The sequence below is a fragment of the Bison bison genome, unplaced genomic scaffold (assembly GCF_000754665.1).
Source record: "Bison bison bison isolate TAMUID 2011002044 unplaced genomic scaffold, Bison_UMD1.0 scf7180017864471, whole genome shotgun sequence".
In the NCBI taxonomy this organism is placed as follows: Eukaryota; Metazoa; Chordata; class Mammalia; order Artiodactyla; family Bovidae; genus Bison; species Bison bison.
Window position 1 is genome coordinate 25,140,145 of NW_011495032.1, and position 24,230 is coordinate 25,164,374.

The following is a 24,230-nucleotide window of genomic DNA, read 5'->3' on the forward strand; positions in this document are numbered from 1 at the left end:
TGAATCCTTTTCAGAAGGTTTTAAATTGACTTTGTGCATATCTGTCAGAGAGATCACTATCTATGCCAGTAGACCCTTACAAAATGTATTTCTTAAATAAGACTTGAAAGTTGAAATGTCACTTTGATCTTTGGTCTGCAGAATGGATGTTGTGTTAGCAGGCATGGAAACAGCATTAATCTCTTTGTACAACACCTTAAGAGCTCTTGGGTAACCAGGTGCACTGTGAGTGAGCTGTAATGTTTTGAAAGGATTCTTCCTGAGCAGTAGGTCCAAACAGTGGGCTTAAGATCCTCAATAAACCATGTTGTAAACAGATGTACTGTCATCCAGGCTTTGTTGTTCCATTTATAGAGCACAGGCAAAGTAGATTTAGCATAATTCTTAAGAGCCCCAGGATTTTCAGAATGGTAAATGAACATTGGCTTCAACATCAAGTCACCAGCTGTATTAACTCCTAACAAGAGAGTCAGCCTGTCCTTTGAAGCTTTGAAAACTGGCATTGACTTCTCTAGCTCAGAGTCTTAGGTGGCATCTTCTTTCAGCACAGGTCTGTTTCATCATCTGCATTAAAAATATCTGTTGTTTAGTGTAGCCACCTTCCTTAATTATTAATATCTTAGCTAGATCTCCTGAGTAACTTGGTACAGCCTCTACATTGGTACTTGCTACTTCACTGCACTTTTATGTTGAGAAGATGACTTCTTTCCTTAAATCTTATGAACCAACTTCTGCTCACTTCAAACTCTTCTTCTGCAGCTTCTTCACTTCTGTCAGCCTTCATGAAATTGAAGAGATTTGGGGTTAATTTACTTTAATTCTTGTAATGTAGAGACATCCCTTTTTAGAATTCAAATTGGAATTTAAAAAGGAATTAATATATTTATCTACTAATACATATTCAAAATTATCTGTACCAAATTATTTTTAAGGTTTAGTTTTAAATTTCCTTAAGTGAAATTTTCTCTTTTGGTTATACAGTTCTGTGAAGTTTGACAAGTACATAATCATGTTAACTACCACCCCAATTAAGATACAGAACATTTCTACCCCTTAGAAATACTCTTTCAGTACCACCATAATCAGTTACTCCCTCCTGCTCCCATCAGGGCTCTGGTAACCAGTAATCTCTTCTCCGTTCCTGTAATTTTACCTTTCTAAAATGTCATGTAATACATCAAATAGTATACAGCTTTTTTAGTCTGGCTTCTGTCATTTATAATCATGTATTTGAAATTCATTCATGTTCTTTCTCATGTCAATAGTTCATTCCTTTTTTATTGCTGAGAAGTTTTTGTTTATCTGGTTTTCAGTTGAGGTACATTTGGGTTATAAATAGTTTTATGTGGCTATAAGTAAAATCACAATAAGTATTTACATAAAGATTTTTGTGTGAACATAGATTTTCATTACATTTATATCAGTATCTGTAGGTATCAGGGAATGGGACTGCTAAGTTAATTGGTAAGCATATGTCCCATCTGTGTCAGCACCCTGATCAGTACTTGATACTGTCAGGAGTTTTTTGTTTTGTTGTTTTAAAATTTTAGTCATTCTAATAGGTGTGCAATAGTATCTCATGGTAGTTAAAATTTTTTTCATTCATGGTTTTAAGAAAGATGAGTTATAATTGACATGCAATATTATATTAATTTCAGGTGTATAACATAGTGATTGGGTATTTTTTATACATTATGAAATGATCACATGATAAATCCAGCTACTGTCTGTCACCATACTGCAATATTACTGCAATTACTGCAATATTATTAGCTGTAATCCCTATACTGTATATTACAGCACCATGATGTGTTTATTTTACAATTATAAGTTTATACCTCTTAATCTCCTTTACCTAGATATCCCACCCCACCATCCTCCATCCTTCTGGAAACCACCAATTTGTTATCTGTATCTATGGAGCTGTTTCTGTTTTGTTCTGTTTATCTCTTTGCTTATTCCACATGTGAAAAGTAGAATCACATGGTATATCTCTGACTTATTCCACTTAGTGTGATACCCTCTAAATCCATGCATGTTGTTCCAATTAGCAAGATTTCATTCTTTTTTTTATATCTGAATAATATTCCATTGTGTATATATAAACCACATCTTACTTTTCTTGTATATCCATTGTGTGTATATAAACATCACATCTAAATTGATGGGTACTTAAATTGCTTCCATATATTAGCTATTATAAATAATGCCACAGTGAACCTAGGGGTACTTATAGTTTTTCAAATTAGTGTTTTCATTTTCTCCAGATAAACAGAAGTTGAATCTCTATCTTGTATAGTAGTTCTATTTGTAATTTTTTGAGGAACCTCCCTACCGTTTTCTGTAGTAACTGCACCAATTTGTATTCCCACTGTGTACAATGGTTTCCTTTTCCCCACATCTTCATCAGTACTTGTTCTTTGTTGTCTTTTTGAGAATAGTCTGACAGGTGTGAGGTGTCTGTCTCATAAGGGTTATGATTTGTGTTTTCCTGACAACTGCTGAGATGTAGCATCTTTTCATGTGCCTGTTTGCCATCTGTATGCCTTTGAAAAAAATATCTGTTCAGGTCTTCTGCCCATTTTTAAAAATTAATTTAATTGGAGGCTAATTACTTTACAATATGTGATAGTTTTTGCCATACATTGACATGAATCAGCCACAGATGTACATGTGCCCATTTTTTAATTGTGTTGTTTGGGGTTTTTGGTGGGGTGAGGGGTATTGAGTTGAATGTTGTTGTTCAGTTGCTAAGTTGTGTTTGATTCTTTGACCAGGTGGACTGCAGCATGTCAGGCTTTTCCTGTCCTTCACCATCTCCCTGCTGCTGCTGCTGCTGCTGCTGCTAAGTCGCTTCAGTCGTATCTGACTCTGTGCGACCCCATAGACGGCAGCCCACCAGGCTGTCCGTCCCTGGGATTCTCCAGGCAAGAACACTGGAGTGGGTTGCCATTTCCTTCTCCAATGCATGAAAGTGAAAAGTGAAAGTGAAGTCGCTCAGTCCTGTCCGACTCCTAGCGACCCCATGGACTACAGCCTACCAGGCTCCTCCGTCCATGGGATTTTCCAGGCAAGAGTACTGGAGTGGGTTGCCATTGCCTTCTCCTAAAGTTTGCTCAAACTCATGTTCATTGAGTCAGTTATTCTCTGTTGTCCCTTGTCCTCCTGCCTTCAGTCTTTCCCAGCATCAGAGTCTTTTCTAATGAGTTGACCCTTTGCATCATGTGGCCAGAGTTTTGTAGCTTCAGCTTCAGCATCAGTCCTTCCAGTGAATGTTCAGGGTTGATTTCCTTTAGGATTGACTCTGATCTCCTTGCGGTATAAGGGACTCTCAAGTCTTCTCTAGCACTACAGTTTGAAAGCATCAATTCTTTAGTGTTCAGTCTTCTTTGTGGTCCAACTCTTACATCCATATATGATTGCTGAAAAAACCATAGCTTTGACTGTATGGGCCTTTGTTGGCAAAGTGATGTCTCTGCTTTTTAATGTGCTGTCTAGGTTTGTCATAGCTTTTCTTGCAAGGTGTAAGTGTCTTTTAATTTCATTAAATTAATGCGATTTAATTGCAGACACCATCTGCAATTATTTTGGAGCCCCAGAAGATGAAGACTGTCACTGTTTCCATTTTTTCCGTCATCTATTTGCCATGTAGTGATGGGACTGGATGCCGTGATCTTCGTTTTTTGAATGCTGAGTTTAAGCCAGCTTTTTCAGTCTCCTCTTTCACCTTCATCAAGAGGCTCTTTAGTTCCTCTTCTTTCTACCATTAGGATGGTATCATCTGCACGTCTGAGATTGTTGATATTTCTCCTGGCAACCTTGATTTCAGCTTGTGATTCATCCAGCCTGCCATTTCACATGATGTACTCTGCATATAAGTTAAATAAGCAGGGTGACAATTTACAGCCTTGATGTAATTCTTTCCCCGTTTTAAACCAGTCCATTGTTCCATGTCTGGTTCTAACTGTTGCTTCTTGACTGGCATACAGGTTTCTCAGGAGGCAGGTAAGGTGGTCTGGTAGTCCCATCTCCTTAAGAATTTTTCACAGTTTCTTATGAGTTGAATGAGGTCATTATATACTTTGGATGTCAGCTCCTTATTGGAGTTACAAATATCTTCTCCCACTAAGTAGGTTGATTTTTCATTCTGTTGATGGTTTCCTTTGCAGTGCAAAAGCTTTTTAGTTTGATATTATCCCATTTGATTATTTTTGCTTTTGTTTCCCTTGCCTGAGGAGATATACCCCCAAAATATTAAGATTAATGCCTAAGAGCTTACTGCCTATGATTTCTTCTGAGAGTTTTATAGTTTCAATCTTAGATTTAATTCCGTATCCCCTTTTGAGTTTGTTTTTGTGTATGATGTAAAAAAGTGGTCCAATTTCATTCTTTTGCATTCCATTGTCTAGTTTTCCCAGCACCATTTATTTAAGAGACTGTAACCATTGAATATTCTTGCCTCCTTTGGCTTATATTGATTGAGCATATAAGCCTGGGTTTATTTCTGGGCTTGCTGTTCTGTTCTTTTGATCTCTGTATCTCTTTTTGTGGCAGTATCATACTGTTCAGATTATTAGACTTTTGTAATATAGTTTGAAATTAGGGAATTTGTTACTTTCAGCTTTGTTCTTTTTCAAGATTGTTTTGTTTATTGAGGCATTTTGTATTTCTATGTAGATTTAGAATTATTTATTCTAGTTCTGTGAAAAATGCTATTGTTATTTTGATAGGAATTGCATAGAATCTGTAGGTTGCTTGGTAGTATGGACATTTTGATAATACTAATTCTTCCAATCCATGAGCACTGATAAATGGATTTCTTTGCATTTTTTTTACATTTTCTGAGTATAGGTCTTTCACTTCCTTGGTTAAATTTATCACAAGGCATTTTACTCATTTTGATGCAACTGTGAATGGGATTGTTTTCTTCATTTTTCTGTTTGTTCGCTCTTAGTATGTAGAAGTCCTGCAGATTTCAGTCTGTTAGAATTGTGTCCTGCAACTTTACTGAATTCATTCACTAGTTCTCATAGGTTTTGGTTTTTTGGTGGAATCTTTAGGGTTTTCTATATATAATATATCATCTGCAAATAGTGACAGTTTTACTTCTTTCTTCACATTTTGGATGCTTTCTATTTTATTTTCTTGCCTAATTGCTTTGATTAGGACTGTGAATACAGTGTTGAATAGAAGTGTCAAGTAGGCATCCTTGTCTTAGTTCCTGATATTAAAGGAAAAGGTTTCAGCTTTTCACCATTGAGTATTTTGTTAGTTGTGATTTGTCATATATGGGCTTAATTATGTTGAGGTGCATTCATTCTATATCTACTTTGTTGAAGTTTTTGTCTTAAATGGATATTGAATTTTATCATTCATTGCAGTTTTAATTTGAATTTTCATGTTAGAGTCACATTCTTTTTTTGTTTTGTTTTGTTTTAGAGTCACATTCTTTTAATGCGAAAATTTATTTGCCATGTGTCTGTTTTTAATGTAGGAAAAGGAAATAAAGATGGATGGATCAGTGTTATTCTTGTATTTCTAGGAAAAGCTCACCAGCAGAGGCTTCCACATTAAAGGGCTCTGGGTGTCCAGGCATCAAAGGGACAGAGCTCTGCTGTATTTGTTGGACTTTGTTACAAAGAACTAGGCTTCCTTTAAACACCAGCATCCCCAAACTGGAATCTCTCATCTTAAAGACTTTGTGCCATGAGTACCTTGTATTTATACATATACATATAAAGAGTATACTACACGAATGGTTCTTTAGACCAAGATCCCATAGCACAACCTAGTTCTCCCCATACTAGAACTACTTGGTTAACAGAGGTTAGAGATTTTTGAATGCTCTGAAATAAGCTTTTAATGTATATAATGGGGTGCAGTGTATTTTGTTGGTAGAGCACATGGTCTTAGTGTCAAGTTTCTTTTTTGCTGATGTCATACTTTATTTTTCTAGGACTTTAATCTTATTTTACTCTAAACAAAAATCCTGATAAAATTGAACATATATACAAATGTTCATAACAGTTTTATTTCTAATAGCCAAAAAAACCTGAAAACTACCCCATAAGCGTCATAAGATGAAAAATTAAACAGATTGTACATCTCATCTACATCATGAAATGCTACTACATAAAAAGTAATTCACTATTGATTCATGCAGCAAATTGGGTGAACCTCAAGGAATTTTTCTCAGTGAAAAAAGTCAGTCTCTAAAGAATATGTACTATATGAACACCTGTGAAATATCAATCATTGAGTTGGAGAGCAGGTTAGTGGTTACTATTGATTAGGAATGGGGGACGAAGGGATCATGATTTTAAAGGGTTAACATGAGAGTGATAATACAGTTGAATGTTTTGATTGTGATAGTATATGACAAAATTGCTTAAATTTTTTCTCACACAGATAGGTACATGTATTGTTGATAAAATATGATTAAACTCTGTGGATTATGCTAATATTGATCTCTTGGTTTTGTTACTACTGTATAGTGATTGTGTGGGTGGGATGTGTGCATTGATGAGAGAGGGATTGGACTACTCTCTATTTTTCTTTTTCTTTTCTAGACTGGACTAGCATACATTTTGTTCAGTGGCCAAAGAATGGAGAAGTGGGAACCTAGTTTGCAAATCAAATTCTCTTCCCTGTATTTCTTTTCAATTACCTATGGATATATTGATATTTAAAAGTAAAAAATCTAACATAAAATCATTCAAAAACTTTTGTCTTTGAAACATATAAGTAATCATGAATATATTTTCATGAAAGGTCAAATAATATGATAGTATTTGTTTGTTTTAAAAGGGCAAATAGTTAATAGTTTCACTTCCCAGGTGATGCAGTGGTAAAGAATCTGTCAATGTAGGAGACACAGGTTCGAGTCACTGGGGAAGATCCCCTGGAGGAAGAAATGGCAACCCGCTCCCAAGATTCTTGCCTGGAAAATTCCATGGACAGAGGAGCTTATTGGGCTATACAGTCCATGGGTTTTCAAAGAATCAGACATGACTGAGTACACATAGAGTTAATATTTTCAGTACAGCCTTTTTTTCCTTTCTTTTCTTCCCTCATAAAAGCAAATGGGTAGTATTTTTCAGTGTAAGCATAATGATGCTGATTTATGTCTGTAATGACAGTTAACTCATGCTGACATGATGAAACTATGCCATACCTTTATACCCTGCATTCTTGATAGTGTTATGTCACAGAGTGGGAAATGTAAGACAGCTGAGTATTCTAGACATGCCACACCTGTTCCTGGAAATTAAATGCTGCATATGATTAGCAAATGCAGATCCCAGGAAGCTTATGTAAACAGAAAATGTTTACTTTATTTTCAATTTTATATGTATATGGAGCGAAATAGTATATGTTGTCTTTATACTAATAGTATCTTTATTGCTTCATTTATAGTTTCATGGTCAAAGGACTGGATGATTATTGCCTAGATATATAATCTTTGAGTGGGAATATGATATTAAGTATAATTCATGTAGATACGAAAACTGCCCTTAACACTGTTGGGGATTTATGGTATACAAAATGAGTTATGTAAATCTAATCTGACTCTGGGAACAAGTGAAGTCACCCTCCTGCTTGGTGGGGAAGATATGTATGTTAAATTGATAAAATATAGTACCATATAATGCTAAAGCAGAGCATCAAAAATGGCATTCTGGATATTGGGTATATTATGTGTAAAAGCCCTTGGCATATTCATGTGGTGGAAAGTGAAGAATGGAGAAATAGCATGAATGGCAAGTAGTAGATTGAGTCCTAGGGCTGACTTACCTGTTAGGCACAGAAGGCATAGAATCCAGGGCCCATAGTATTTTTGCAGGCCCATGAGAATGTTTTAATTTGTTTTAAAATCAGAAGGAAAAAAATGAAGTTTATTGTTAAAGAAAATGTTCTGATATTTAGTGTTAATGTTTTTCTCCCAATGCAGTTATAAAGTATACTTTTTAATGGAGGAAAGGTCCCATGAAAACAAAAGTTCCTAGGGCCCACAAAATTGGTCATGTTCCTATTGGGTCTTAATTATAAATGGCCTTCAATGCTAAATGAAGTGCTTGAATTTCATTCTAGCAACTTCAGGGAGCTAATAGATTTTAAGCATGGTCCACTTTATCTTTTCTGAAGATATCTCTGTTAGCACTTTGGATGTGACTATTTGCATTTTAACATAGTTAAGTTAATCAAAATTGTTTTAGTGCTTATTACAACCAAATATCACCTCTTTAAAATGAGGAGAGCAATTTTTAAAAGACTCATGTCTAATCACAGTACTTGGTTAAGGATGTCTCTTAAGAGAGCTAATTGACTATATTCAACTGATCAAGATTTGCCAAGCTGTTGATAAATTTAGAAAACCACATGTAAATAATCAGGTCTCTGTATGTGACAGTATAATGCTAGGCTAGACTCTCTGATAATACTGTTTATTTCATGCCTTTTTTGCCTACATGATTTATGAAGAATCCAAAACTTTCTATAGAGATACTGCTGAAACATTCCAACAAATAGCATTTAAAAAGCTATAAGCACTCTTTTATGAAACGGATTTCTTTTTTTTTATTTGAGCAAAAGGTGATTTGCTAGACATCTTTATTTTATATGGTAATTTGCTGAATCAAAATTTGAAAGAGTTATTCTTAAAATAGCAAAGTAGATTTTCCCTATACTAATTAGACTTTTTTATTTAGGCTGTACTGGGTCATCAGTGCTGCGTGCGGGCTTTCTTTAGTTGTAGTGATCAGGGCCTGTTCTTCGTTGGGAGTTTCTCATTGTGGTGGCTTCTCTGTTGTGGAGCGTGGGCTGCAGAGCTTATGGGCTTCAGTAGTTGCCTCAGATGGGTGCAGTAGTTGAGGCTTCTGGGCTTGTCTGCTCCGGGACATGTGGGATCTTCCTGACCAGGGATCAAACTCGTGTCCTGTGCATTGGCAGGTGGATTCTTAGTCACTAAAACACCAGGGGAGTCCAGGCTGAAGTAATTTTAAGAAAAAAATCAGTGAAAACTGAGAGACAATAAAGGTACGATTCAGTGTACCTACATTTGTACCTTTATTGCTTTGATGATATTGGGACGAAGAGAGAGGGAAACATAGAAGAGATTGGATTTGTTTATTGTCTTTCTCTATAAGGAGTCTTCTAGGTTTCATTCATTGAATTATTTAATAATGGCACTAAAAATTTATGCCGTTATGCTCATGCCTTTTGCTGCTTTTCTATTGTAAAAGAAATCCAGGAAGAGGAAAAAATTTTATTTTGTGTCATTTCATGATAATATTCATTTTCTTTTTATTTTTAAAGTAAATAAGGCATTTAATTCTACTTCCAGATATGGTTAGATCCCTATTCATCAACTCAATATTCAATACAAAATTCTAGACAAAATGGATAAGAACAGAAGAGGAGGAGAAAAAATCGATTATCTTGGTTGTGAAAAACTAGAGATGTTTAGTTTATAAATTCATTCTGACCTTTCTAACAATAATGGCAAAATTTCTAACAATAATGACAAAAAGGGAAGCAGAGTAGGTTATATAATTTCAGCAAGTGGTAGTAGCTAAGGAGCCTTTAACTTTAATCAAGAAACGGGGATAGGGAGTTAAAATAGGCATGCTTTTTTGAAAGATCTATGTTATAGAATTTTCTTTTTAGTTTACATCTTTTAAGTATCAGTCTCTGTGCTGTATGTACTTTATATGTAGAGATATATTTTATTTTGATCTTAATAATAATTTGTTCAGTTCAGTTCAGTTCAGTCGCTCAGTCGTGTCCGACTCTTTGCGACCCCATGAATCGCAGCACGCCAGGCCTCCCTGTCCATCACCAACTCCTGGAGTTCAACCAGACTTGCATCCATCGAGTCAGTGATGCCATCTAGCTATCTCATCCTCTGTCGTCCCCTTCTCCTCCTGCCCCCAATCCCTCCCAGCATCAGAGTCTCTTCCAATGAGTCAACTCTTTGCATGAGGTGGCCGAAGTACTGGAGTTTCAGCTTTACCGTCATTCCTTCCAAAGAAATCCCAGGGCTGATCTCCTTCAGAATGGACTGGTTAGATCTCCTTGCAGTCCAAGGGACTCAAGAGTATTCTCCAACACCCTGGTTCAAAAGCATCAAGTCTTCAGCACTCAGCCTTCTTCACAGTCCAACTCTCACATCCATACATGACCACTGGAAAAACCATAGCCTTGACTAGACAGACCTTTTTTGGCAAAGTAATGTCTCTGCTTTTGAATATGCTATCTAGGTTGGTCATAACTTTCCTTCCAAGGAGTAAGCGTCTTTTAATTTCGTGGCTGCAGTCACCATCTGCAGTGATTTTGGAGCCCCAAAAAATAAAGTCTGACACTGTTTCCACTGTTTCCCCATGTATTTCCCATGAAGTGATGGGACCAGATGCCATGATCTTCATTTTCTGAATGTTGAGCTTTAAGCCAACTTTTTCACTCTCCTCTTTCAATTTGATGAAGAGGCTTTTTAGTTCCTCTTTACTTTCTGCCATAAGGGTGGTGTCATCTGCATATCTGAGGTTATTGATATTTCTCCCAGCAATCTTGATTCCAGTTTGTGTTTCTTCCAGTCCAGCGTTTCTCATGATGTACTCTGCATATAAATTAAATAAGCAGGGTGACAATATACAGCCTTGACGTACTCCTTTTCCTATTTGTGAAAGTTTGCAAATTAGGGTATATCTAAGGAAATATTGATATTCAATATGCAAGATAATATAAATGTTTGTCATTAAAGGAATTTGAATATGTGACTATTTATGGTAAAATATGGTAGAATTATAATCAGGCTAATGTCCTAAGATTAGTTTTTACGAAAAGATATACTGTATTTTCTGGCCATTTATTTGGTATTAGTGGATATCTTCTAGAAGACTGCCTGAGGTAATTTTTAATTGTGGAAATCACTTTTGTGTTTTTTTTAAGTAATTACTCTCTGTCTCCAAGTAGACTTTAAGATGCTTGAGGGGTGGAACTCTATATTATCTACTTATAAATCCCCTATTTACTTAGCCCAGTACTTTGAATGTGGTCTGTTGTAATAAATATGGCAGGTCTGTGTTTCTGAATGGACTTGAGCCCACAGTTGTTGGTCTTTCATTTCTTTTCTAGGGTTTGGTCCTTAGTTTTGTATAAGAAACATTATTTTAATAGATCGTCTTTAGTGCTAACATGGGCTTCCCAGGTGGTGTAGTGCTAAAGAATTCACTTGTAAACGCAGGAGACACGGATTTGATTCTTGGGTTAGGGAGATCCCCCTGGAGTAGGAAATGGTAACCCACTCCAGTATTAATTGCCTAGAAAATTCCATGGACAGAAGAGCTTGGCTACTAGCTAGTCAAACCATTAGGAGTGTCTGCTTTATGAAACCAAATAAAGATCAGCCGTTGCTTTTGATGACCATTTACTTCTTTGGTAGTCTCAGCAGTGTTGGTAAATGTTTGTTAGCTGATAAATTATGTGGCAAATGTGCTGAGATTAGTTAAATCGATTATGTATATGGAGAAAGCTTGACTGGCATTGAAAATACATTCGGGTGACCTTTAGTATAAGGGATTATTAAGCATTTCTTTTTCTGGCTATTTTATTGATATTTTTAATAATGGAAAATCATTTTCTTTTTGACCACTGATAGGCTTAATATTTAAAAACAGGTTTATTAAGGTATAATTTATATAATAGCATGAAATTCAGTCATTTTAAGTGAAGAGTTATTTTTTTTTCTGATAAATTTTAAAAAGCTGTGCAGACATTACCACATGTAATTTTGGAATAGTCCAGATAAAAATCATGTATCCATTTGCAGTCAGTCCTCATCCTTAGTTTAATATGGCTAATGATGTTAGGTTTAGCGTTTTACAATTTGCTGTAAAATATGGTAGAAGGGGATACTGTAGAATTTCCAAAAATTATTCAGCCTTCTAGGTTTGTTGATTTCTTTATTTTTAATTTTTAATAATTTAGAGCATGGACATTTTTCTGATGATATTTGTTAATTCAGACATTAATATTCCATAGAGTGATGAGAATAATTTGTATAAGAGGGTATTGCTTTTGAGAAATGTGTATTCAGGAAGTTAACAAACTAATAGAAAATATTACTAAATATGTATAAAATTTCTCAGTTACCCACACCTTGTTAGGAATTTAGTAGGGAAATTTAAAGTGGCTTTCAAAAAGACTATAAAGGCTTTTGTAATAATTTTTTGCAAAGATTATCATATAACGAATTTGTCATTTTTCCCTTTGTTTTAGCTTCTCAGAATCAAGAACGTCTCTGTGCATTTAAAGATCCATATCAACAAGACCTTGGGATAGGTGAAAGTAGAATCTCTCATGAAAATGGAACAATATTATGCTCAAAAGGTAGCACCTGCTATGGCCTTTGGGAGAAATCAAAAGGGGACATCAATCTGGTAAAACAAGGCAAGTAATACTTTTCTTACCTGAAATCAGTGTTTCATACAATTGAAGATTATCTAAAAAGGGCATGGAGATAGAGTATAACACTGCAGGAGAACAGTACATTTAAAAGTATGTATTCATGTATGTATGCCCAAACAAGCTCCAAATTTACAAAGGGTAATTGATTTTTAGCTTATTTTAATAGTATGTTATTACAATGTTAATAATATAATGACATTCTATGAAGTTTAGAAAATACAGAAAACTGTAAGAGAATAAATGTCTACAATTCCATACCTATAAAAATTTTTTTAAACTACATTGGTTTATTCCCTTCAGGTACTACATTTGTACTCCTATGTTATATGTTTGTGTAATTTTTTTTCCAAATTATGGTAATACTATATAAAAAATTTAATATACAGTTTTCCCATTTTCAATTATATCATGGATATTTTCCTATCTTTAACTATTCTTTGAGAACACCTTCAACATCTATATAGTATTTCATTGTATACATGTATCTCAGTTTACTTACACATTACTCTTTTGTTGGACATTATGTTGTTGTCCGGTTTTCACTGTAATATAATGCTTCAGTGAATATCTTTGAACATAATTCTTTGTATCTCAAATAGACCTTTTTTAAAAAAATGTTATTTATGACTGCATTGAGTTTCCTTTGCGGTGCATGGGCTTTTCTCTAGTTTCAGTGAGTGGGGGCTCCCGCGTACTGTTGCAGTGCGTTGGGCTTCTCATCGCGGTGGCTTCTGTTGTGCAGCATGGACTCAGAGAGCACAGGTTCAGTAGTTGTGGCTCATGTGCTTAGTTGCCTGTGTCATGCAGGATCCTCCCGGATCAGGGATCGAACCTGTGTCTCCTGCATTGGCAGTCAGATTCTTTCCCACCTAAGCTACTAGGGAATCCCCAGAACAGACTTCTACTTTATTTTTTCTAAACACCAAAAGTATTTTGTATTGGTATATAGCTGATTAACAATGTCGCGGTAGTTTCAGGTGAACAGCAGAAGGCCTTAACCATACATATGGAATAGACTTCTTGAAGTACAATTTTTAGATTATCAAACATGAATATTTTAAGGCTCTTCATAAAAACTACTATGTAACTTTCTAAAAATGTTGTATATGTTTACATTCCCTCCAGCACTGTATGAGAGTATTACTGAATCCTTGTTATCATTATATATCATTATTTTAAAAACCAGAACAGTTTAATAGATAAAAAAGTATTCCTATAGATGTTTTAATAATAAATTCTTCGATTAATTATGATGTGAAACATTTTATTAATGGCTTTTCCCTCCCACAAATGCCTTTTTATGCTCTACCTTTTTCTGTTATTTAAAAAAATGTGGTTTCCTTTTGGTTTGCAAGAGAGTTTTATAACTTATTTGTACTCCATCACATTGTTTGCAATTTGTTTGTTGTTTTCCTTTTAGTTCTTTCTAATCCTACAGACTCTTAACTTGTTTACATTAATATCTACTTGTAGGATGTTGGTCTCACATTGGTGATCCCCAGGAGTGTCACTATGAAGAATGTGTAGTAACTACCACCCCACCCTCAATTCAGAATGGAACATACCGGTTCTGCTGCTGTAGCACAGACTTGTGTAATGTCAACTTTACTGAGAATTTTCCACCTCCAGACACAACACCACTCAGTGAGTAAAGTAACATACTTTTTTCTGAAAATTCCTTTCTCCAAAGATTTTCAGAATTTAAATTATACAAATATTCCAGTTTGGCCAAAGTAAAAGGGAGAGAGTTCCAGCATAATGAGAGTGCATCTAGCTAATGGCTGAAATCGAAAAAAGGTACACCAGGATTTCCAAGATATGAATCAAAATATAATACTTTCCAACTATATTTTGAAGGGAGTGACAATATTAAGAATACAACATGTGTGCCTACTTTTTACCCAGCACTCCCATTTGTGGGAAATTGATCTTTGAAGACATACCCCCAACAGTATTAAATGCATATGCATAAAGTATCCGTTGCAGTGTTGTGTGTAACTGCATAGTATTGAAACCACGTAAAAGCCTAAGAATAGAAGATTGATTGAAATCCACTATGGTATGTACGTGTAATGGAGTACTAATTTTAAAGCTATATTTGGAGGTAATGTTAGGTGTGTAATAAGCTTATACAATATGCTGTCTTTTATGTAAAACAGAAAGCTTATCATTACAAAAAGAAGTGAAGAAAGGATAAACCAGAAAACAGTAATGTTGGTTACTTACAAGGGTTGGAGGGAATGGAGCAAAAAGGATACAGGGAAAAAGAGTCCTCTGAACATAGCTTTATGCATGTAGTTTTGAATTTTGGAGTCCTGTTGCTAATCTGTGTGTGTAAAAGTATAACTAAGTCATTAAGGATGGGAAGGGGGTGCAATTCCAAACTCAAAGCAAATGAGCCCAGCTGTATTTCACATAAACATTGTAATCACACTTAAGGGGAAACGAAAGAACTAAGCATTTTACTAAAATGGTATTTGACTGTATATACTCTTTGATGCAAGATGTGATGTAAGAGATAGTGGGGGTAATTGCAAATAAATACTAATCTCTTTAGAAGATTTTATATTCAGTAGTGTCGACAAAGCAGTTCTGAAGTTGTAGATATATTTGTATTATAGGATTAAGAAAATGAATGTAGGTGTTGATATTCTTGGGATCTCTTGTTCTCACTGAAGGAAATAAGGAAACATAGTTATAGATGTGGAAATAAAAGAGAATCCTATGTGAATAGATTGTAGTTTAAAATATCATTAGGGACATATGCCTTTAAAAATATCCACATATATGTGTTATATGCATTTATATGAAGCTGTGTGTGTGTGTGTGTATTTGTGTGTGTATACATACATACCTACTTAAATATATTTCTTACCTTTGTTTGTTGACAAGAAACAAAAGCACTCCGGTAACTATAAGTGTACATAACACACAGATTTAGTTTCTACTATGACTCCCCACAATTCCAAACTGAAAGCAAATGAAGCCAGTTATATTTCATATAAACACTCAGCAAGGAGATCAAACCAGTAAATCCTAAAGAAAATCAGTCCTGAATATTCATTGGAAGGACAGATGCTGAAGCTGAAGCTCCAGTACTTTGGCCACCTGATTCAAGAGGGTGAGATGGTTGGATGGCATCACTGACTCAATGGACACATGTTTGAGCAAGCTCTGGGAGTTGGTGATGGACAGGGAAGTCTAGTGTGTTGCAGTCCATCTGGTCACAAAGAGTCAGACACAACTGAGCAACTAAACTGAACTGAACTGATGACTCCTCAGTCAATGAAACTTGGGCTCCTTGGAAAAATGACTTATTCTAGGATTGGTGCAGTATAGGTACAAAATAAGCCTGCAACATCTTGTAACACTAGAAAGTAAGGAAAGAAGTACCCCCTCAAAGAATGGAGACTTGTCACAGTAATCAGCTTGAAGGATCCTTCCATGAGCTACATTTGAGATCCTTGTAGTGCTAAAAAACTACAGTATTAAGTTATAAACCTTTGGAGGGAAAATGAATTAGTTCTCTGTTGATAGCAGAGAGAGAGAAGATAGGGCAGTTGTTTATAGTAGAATGCCAAGTGGTAAATCGAGAAGTTAGAAAATTATCATTATGCAGCTATCATTCCAAGTATTGGGTCAGGCAAGAATCATCAAATGATCTCAAATCTAGGGGGCAGTCAGTAAAGACAGAGGGTATTTGAGTTTAGAATTTCTCCAACATATATTGCAAGGGAAAATTAGTAATTATGGAGTGAGAAAATTGGACAGTACCTTAGACAAGTATTAATAGTGTCATTAATGAAGGGCAGATGGACATCCATGATACCCTGAGGACACAATGTGCTAATACAGTACTGTATTTCAACCAAGAATGCATATCCTGAATCTAATCACAAAGGTAAATCAGGCAGGTCATAAATTAAGGATGTTCTGTTACAAAAAGGGAGTTTGTTTCCCTTAAAAATGTCAGTTCAGTTGCTCAGTCGTGTCCAACTGTTCGTGACCCCATGGACTGCAGCATGCCAGTCTTCCTGTCCATCACCAACTCCCAGAGTTTGCCCAAACTCTTATCTATCGAGTCAGTGATGCCATCCAACTATCTCATCCTCTGTCATCCCCTTCTTCCCCTTCTTATATAAGTTTTTGTAAGTTTAACATAACCTCTAATTTAAAGGTTAAATTTTTTTTTGGTTTGGGGTCCGAAATATTAACATTTGACATTTATTGTCTACCAATATAATAATAGGCAAAAAGTTACAGGAATATCAGCTGTAAGTTAAGTGTGACTGGTTCCTAAAAAATTTAGTGGAATAGGAAGTCCACTGATGCTTTTGTTGAGGCATAAGTGAAATGTCTGTTTTAAAATAATTAAATACCAGCAGTTAATTATTAATGTTGAAAAAAGTTGTATGAGCATTGTTATATGCCATAAAAATTAACATTCTATTTGGACTATAGATCACCAATGATTTCTAGCTAGTTAGGACGCTAGCTCTTTGGTCTCAAGCATTTTTCCTCCAATCACAGCATCTGAAGTATAGTTTTCCATATGTATGTTTCTATATGTTGAATTATTACTGTTGAAAAGGAAAAGAAAAATAGCTTCTGATATTTAGAAATGCATGTCAGATATTTTGCTGTAACCCCTGATCTTGGGTTGTTGGCAACATTTAGCATGTGTTTAGACTGAGTCACATTATCGGATAATTCTCCAAAATAAAACTGGCTAGCGATAAGGAGATACATGGATTGATTGATAACTCATGTAGATCTTTGCTCCTCAGTCACTTTTTTCAAAGATTTTTCTCTTCTACTACTAAGTCTGTTTCAGTTGTTTGTCTCTTTTAAGGGAATGGGTACCTGATTCTGACTATTTGTATTTTAAAAATGAGAAAGTATGAGAATCTTAAAAAACAGTATCCAGTAGTTCTGTACCTGTTTATGCATTAATATAAGTAAACCTGGTTCTAGACACAGTTATGGATTTCAGGAAGATTAGGTACTCTTCTTCCCTCAAGATCTCCTTTTCTGTGGCCCTTTCCTTTCTCTTAGGAAACCGTCCATGTTTTGTGCCCAGTATGATAGGTTTACTTTTGATGTACTTTGTTTCCTTCCCCAATCTGCATATGCTGATCTTAATTCTATTTCCTTTTGGCCTTAAGACATTAGTGTTAGATAGTTATTCAATGAGTATTGCTTCTTAAAATATTACTTGCAGTAAACTTTAGATTTTTAGAAAATGTTTTTTTCAGATAGGATACATCTACTAATAAAATTTCAATTCAGTCTATCAGGATTATACAATTGATAGAGCAGTTTCAGTAAACATATTAAAGGGACTCCAGGCCTTTATTACATAGGGAAATTGAAACTAGCTAAATAACATTTTTTGAGTACTCATTAAAGGCTCTGTATGCATTAAGCATTTACATTTAACCCTTACAGAAACATATGAAATGGTTCCTGTTACATTCTTGTTTCACATGGATAACACTGAGGCACAGATACATAATTTACCAAGTTACACAGCTAGTAAGTGGTAGAGCCAAGATTACAGACCAGATGTTTTAACTCCAGAGTATGTGTTACCAAACATTACTTTCTATTAGTTTTAACCATTACTGTCCATACTCAGTTATCCTTAACCATTATTCTCTACACACAAATGCAGACAAATTAATACTTGTTTGTTCATTCATTTGGTAGAATGAAAAGATTTTTTTGAGCATGCTTATGACTTTTTCCCCAAATTCAAGGACATCTATTTTTCTTTGTATCATCTCATTAAAAAATACTTACAAGTACTTTAAAGGGAAATTTCTCATCAACTGTAAATGGAAAGCCAGTATGGTAAGTAGAAGGTGTTGTAAGTATTATAAGAAAGAAGAACTTTAAAATCACTTATTTATATCACCTCACACCAGTCAGAATGGCCATCATCAAAAAGTCTGCAAACAGTAAGTGCTGGAGAGGGTGTGGAGAAAAGGGAATGCTTTTGCACTGTTGGTGGGAATGTAAACTGATATAGCCACTATGGAAGATGGTATGGAGATTACTTTAAAAACTAGGAATAAAACCACCATATGACCCAGGAATCCCACTCCTAGGCATAAACCCTGAGAAAACCAAAATTGACAAAGACAGATGTATCCTATTGTTTATTGCAGCACTATTTACAGTGGAGCCAGAACATGGAAGCAACCTAGATGTCCATCGATAGATGAATGGATAAAGAAGTTTTGGTACATATACACAATGGAATATTACTCAGCCATAAAAGGAAATACATTTAGACAGAAAACAACAAAATTCTATAAAACGATTATCCTTCAATTAAAAAAAAATGTAAAAAAAAAACAGCATGAAAAAAAAGGGAACGCATTTGAGTCTGTTCTGATGAGGTGGATGAACCTAGAACCTATTATACAGAATGAAGTGAGTCAGAAGGAGAAAGATAAATATCATATTCTAACACACATATACCAAATCTAGAAAAATGGTACTGACGAATTTATTTACAGGACAGCAGTGGAGAAACAGACATAGAGAATAGACTTATGGACATGGGGAGAGGGGAGCAGAGGGTGAGATGTATGGAAAGAGTAACATGGAACTTATATGTAAAATTGATAGACATCAGGAATTCGGGAATTTGCAGTATGGCTCAGGAAACTCAAACGGGCTCTGTATCAACCTAGAGGGATGGGGTAGGAGATGGGAGAGAGATTCAAAAGGAAGCGGATATATGTATACTATGGCTGATTCATGTTGAGGTCTGATGGAAAACATCTGTAAAGCAATTATCCTTCAATAAATAAATTTTAAAAATTACTTATTTAATTGTAAATAAGTTGAAAGTAAATTAATTAGCTAGATATTGTTGCTTATCAAATTGTCTGAAACTTCAGGCTTGCTTTCTTTGTGTTAAAGAAGAGAATAGCAAAGTTTGTGAGGTAATAGAATTAAACTGTCACCAAGTTGAGATTTTATTTTATAATAACCAGACAAAAAGAAAGAAAGAAACTTCACTAATATATGTCCATGTAGCACCTACAAAGTCTGACACTTTAGGAAAGTGAACTGTATTGAGTTTTTTCCAACTATGAGGGACTTTGTGGTACTTACTCTGTTTAAAAAGAAAGCCAGTCTTTTAAGTAAATGAATTTGTATCTACAGTATTCTTTTATTTTCTTAAACCCTCAGTTCACCCTTCATGTGTTTGTAAATTCCAAGAGTTTGAAAGAAGTATATAATTAATGCAGTTATTTTAGAAAAGTTTCTTGATAACACTTCTGGAATTGGTATAATTAACCTCCCTAACTATAAACAAGATAATTAAGTTAGTAGAAAAGCAGGCAAAAATTTGTCATTTAAAAGAATTAAACTTTATTCACTGTGTTTAGTATTGGAAGTTCTTGGATGAAAATCAGTATAAAAATGTAGAATACTTTTCTTTTATGTATGTTATTCATTAAGTTGATGGTTAGATCAGGTTGATAATAAAGATTAAACTGCAAAAAAAAATAAAGATTGAACTGCATCTAATGCTGTGTTTAAGAAATTCTAATTTATGCTGTGCTGTTTGTTAAGATTAGAAATTCTAATTTCAGCATCTGGCAGCAAATGTCTTTATCTCACACTAAGCTAGAAATGAAAGCCTACATTCAGAGACACTGACATTGGCATAGGGCCACAGGTAGGTTTTTAGCTATTGTGAATTTATAGTGATTTTTTTCGGTTTTTACTGCTTCTGTGGCAGCATTAAAGCAATTGAGTAGACAGAAAATGGGTAATAAGAATGTCTTAAAATTTTTTTATGCTTAATACTTCATGATGCATTTTAGTAAGAATCAAAACAAAATATGCCGTTCCTTTTTATACTTACTAAAAATATTATTAGACATAATACACTACCATATACACTACCATATGTAAAATAGTTTGCCAGTGTGAATTTGTTGTATGACTCAGGGAGCTCAAACCGGGCTCTGTGATAACCTAGACGGGTGGGAGGTGGGAGAGAGGTTCAAAAGGGAGGGGGCGTATGTATACCTATGGCTGATTCATGTTGATGTATGGCAGAAACCAACACAATGTTGTAAAGCAATTATCCTTCAAGTAAAAATAAATAAATTAAAATGTTAAAAAAATATTAGTGGAGAAGAGGTGGCACAAAAGAAATAGAGGAATGCATTCCTGTAGAAAATATTAATTCTTTAATGCTGTAGTTGTTTAGTTGTTCAGTCGTGTCTGACTGTTTGTGACCCCATGAACTGTAGCCCTCCAGGCTCCTCTGCCCATGAGATTTTCCAGGCAAGAATACTGAAGTGGGTTGCTATTTCCTTCTCCAAGGGATCTTCCCCACCCAGGGATCGCACCCAAGTGTATTGGTAGGCAGATTCTTGACCACTGAGCCATGAGGGAAGCCCCCTGGTAAGAATATAATCGACTATAATGCTATAGTAACAAGATTCTATTTATACATATTATATGTTCTTGATCAGACAGTTTTGATTCTGAAGTTTTGCTACCATTGCTGCCATTGAAAGTCCATCCCATTCCATGTTTATCAACTTGACCCTAACTCTAAAAAAGAAGAGACTGATATTTAAAAATAAACGTCTTCTGAGATACAAATGTGGATATTGATCAAGAAATAATTTCCATGTCTTCATTTCAATAACTACAATAAATTTTCTTGTCTTTTATGATTTCCATGTCCATACGTGTTCTGTACCTGTTGGCCTGCACTAACTGGGCTTCATTTTCTTGTTGTATCTCTTTGATTACTGAGAACTTTTTGCATCTTTTCATATGGAAGAACTCATTATTCTTAAATCCATAAATATTTAGTGGTTTCAGATGCCAGCATATCATAAAAAGTAGAGTTATAGATACATGAAAATTTTCCAGCACATCCAAAGCCAAGATGAAACTGGGTTACAGGACTCTTTTATCAGTAGAAATTAATAAGAGGCCAGACACGAAATTCAGGCAAGGCTTTATTGGGACTTCTGTTACAGCAGGAGGGAGTGAAAATAAGTAAAATGTTGCCTTGCTCCTTCCCTGAGGGTCGAAGGATGGGAACTGGTCCCTTTTAGGGGTGGGTCCACAAGTCCGGCCAGGGGAGTGATGGGGTGGCTTACTCATCCCATCGGTGGCGCTATGTACAGGGGTCACTTGCAGTACCCTGCTTTTGCTCCTGCCTCCTCAGAAGTGGCAGTTAGGTTTTTCATCTTTTTTGTATCTTCTTATTCATAATTTGCCCCATCTGTGAATGCATGCGGTTATTTTTAAGGCCCTTTTGGTTTGTTTGTATTTTGTTGCTTGAAGAGACACTGGTCTAGTTGCAGGCCCTGCAGCAAAAGGTCCCAGGTTCCAGCCTGTCTCAAAACCAGTTGTGGTTTGTATAGCAGCTGTCTTTAAAATAATACGTTGGTTTTTAAAAATTGAGATATTATTGACATATATAACATTGTATTTAGTTTCATATGTTCAACATAATCTTTATAGTAATCTTGACATTCTCTATGCGTGCATGGTGAGTCACTTCAAGTTGTGTCCAACTCTTTGTGACCCTGTGGAACATAGCCCACCAGGCTCTTCTGTCCATGGGATTCTCCAGGCAAAAATACTGGAGTGTGTTGCCTTTTCCTCCTCCAGGGTATCTTCCCTATCCAGAGATTGAACCTGTGTCTCTTACACCTACCTACATTGGCCGGCGGGTTCTGTTTTAGTTTTAATATTCCACATAAAAGGTCATATGGTATTTCTTTCTCTGTCTGATTCATTTTACCTTGCACAATTCCCCCAAGTGTGCATCCATGTTGTTGCAAATAGATTTCCTTCCTTTTTTATGGTGAATATGTATGTGTGTGTGTGTGTGTGTTTATACACCTATGCCACATTTTTTTTTATCCATACATTCATCAGTAGATGCTTAAGTTGTTTCCATATCTTGGCTATTGAAAATAATGCTGCAGTGAGCATGGGGTGCATGTATCTTTTTGAGTAGATGTTTTCATTTTCTTCAAACATAAGTATCCAGAAGTGGAGTTGCTGTGTCATATGTTACTTCTAATTTTTGATATTTTCAGGAAACTCCATACTGTTTTCCACAGTAGCTGCACCAATTTTCATTTCCACTAACAGCACACAGCGTGTTCTTTTCTCAGCACTTCACCAACACTTGTTATTTCTTGTCCTTTTGATATAAAATGTTGGATAGTAGCATGGAGATGTAGTCACCCTAATATGTTGATCACTGGACCATTTTTTGGCTTTCCCTTTTTTTCTTTCAATTATTTACTAACTACTATAAAGGCTTAACTAATTTTTTAAAATTAAAATTTTTTTTCATATTCTTGCCAGTTATTTCAGTTACCTTTTAATCCTACATTAAAGGCTACATCCACAAGACCTCAGTCTTTTCCATTACATATCCCTATTTTTTTCTAGTTATTCTTCTGTATTTCAAGATGTTGAATAATTTGTTACATTAATTAAAAATCAATTGATAGAAAGACTGACATAGCTTGGTGAAAATGGCTTACCCAACAGATCTATTGGTTTAAAGTTATGAGAAAGTAATGTTTAAATGGTTATATGTATCCTATTGACCCCAATTTTGAAGTGTTTTATGATGGAGAAAAGTGGCATTTTTTTTTTTTTTTAATTGAACAGTAGTTGATTTACAATTCTGGTTTCAGGTATACACAAAGTGATTTGATTATATGTTTATATATAGTCATATATTTATATTCTTTTTCAGATTATTTTCCATTATAGTTTATTACAAGGTATTGAATATAGTTCCCTATGCTGTACAGTAAATCTTTGTCGTTTATCTATTTTATGTATAGTGTGTATCTGTTAATCCCATACTCCTAATTTATAACCCACCTTCCCCTTTGGTAACCATAAGTTTGTTTTCCACATCGGTGAGTCTGTTTCTGTCTTGTAAATAAGTTCATTTGTATTATTTTTTAGATTCCACATACAAGTGATACAATATTTGTCTTTCTGACTTAATTTACTTAGTATGATCATCACTAGCTCCTTCCGTGCTGCAAATGGCAATAAAAGATGGCATTCTTTAATTTCAGTTTCTACTAATATTGGCACAGAGATTAAAAGCCTAATGTTCAATTCAAAATTTAGGCTTTCTGTTTCAGAATTTATGGAGCGTTTTTTTCTGGCTGTTTTTGTTTTTTTTTGTTATTGTTCTTTGTTTTTTGGTTTTTGTTGCTGTTGTTACCATGGAAAAGAATTTTGCCTGCTGATTTTTATGTGTGATTTTAAGAGAGATTTTTGCATTTTTTTTCCCAATAGAAATTTATACATATATTTAAAAGAGTTGTTTACAATTATTTCACTGTAAGGACTTCTCTTTTTCTATCTGTCCTGAGTTCCTCCATGCTAATTTGGGGACGATTTTGTCTGCCACAGTGCATTTTATTAAGTAGAGGATCACTTATTTTCCTTTTTTAAAAAATCAATCAGACACATCTTAGTGCCCTTCAACCTAGCAAGTCACGTGGTATTTCTAGCTGCCAGAACTGCTGACCAGAGGTCGTTGCTTGGAAGTGAAGGAAAAGGAAATTGAGCTTATTATTTCCTTTATCATAGACTAAAAATATACTGAAATAAATGCTAATAGTATCTGTAAAACATTTTTATAACTACTAGAAATTATGTTACTGAGTTCTGGTCTTTATGTATATGTATATGTCCTGGATTTTAAAAATAAAATGTTAACTTTG

General features: G+C 34.9%; 1 protein-coding gene across 1 annotated transcript in view; it reads left to right on the forward strand.

The window, feature by feature from the left end:
• BMPR2 (bone morphogenetic protein receptor, type II (serine/threonine kinase)) overlaps positions 1-24,230 on the forward strand; it is a 149,133-nt gene that overhangs the window by 76,246 nt on the left and 48,657 nt on the right. The window contains exons 2-3 of the mRNA XM_010860989.1: positions 12,277-12,447; positions 13,939-14,109. Of these exons, the coding sequence (XP_010859291.1) occupies positions 12,277-12,447; positions 13,939-14,109 (342 nt within the window). The remainder of the gene's footprint in view (positions 1-12,276; positions 12,448-13,938; positions 14,110-24,230) is intronic.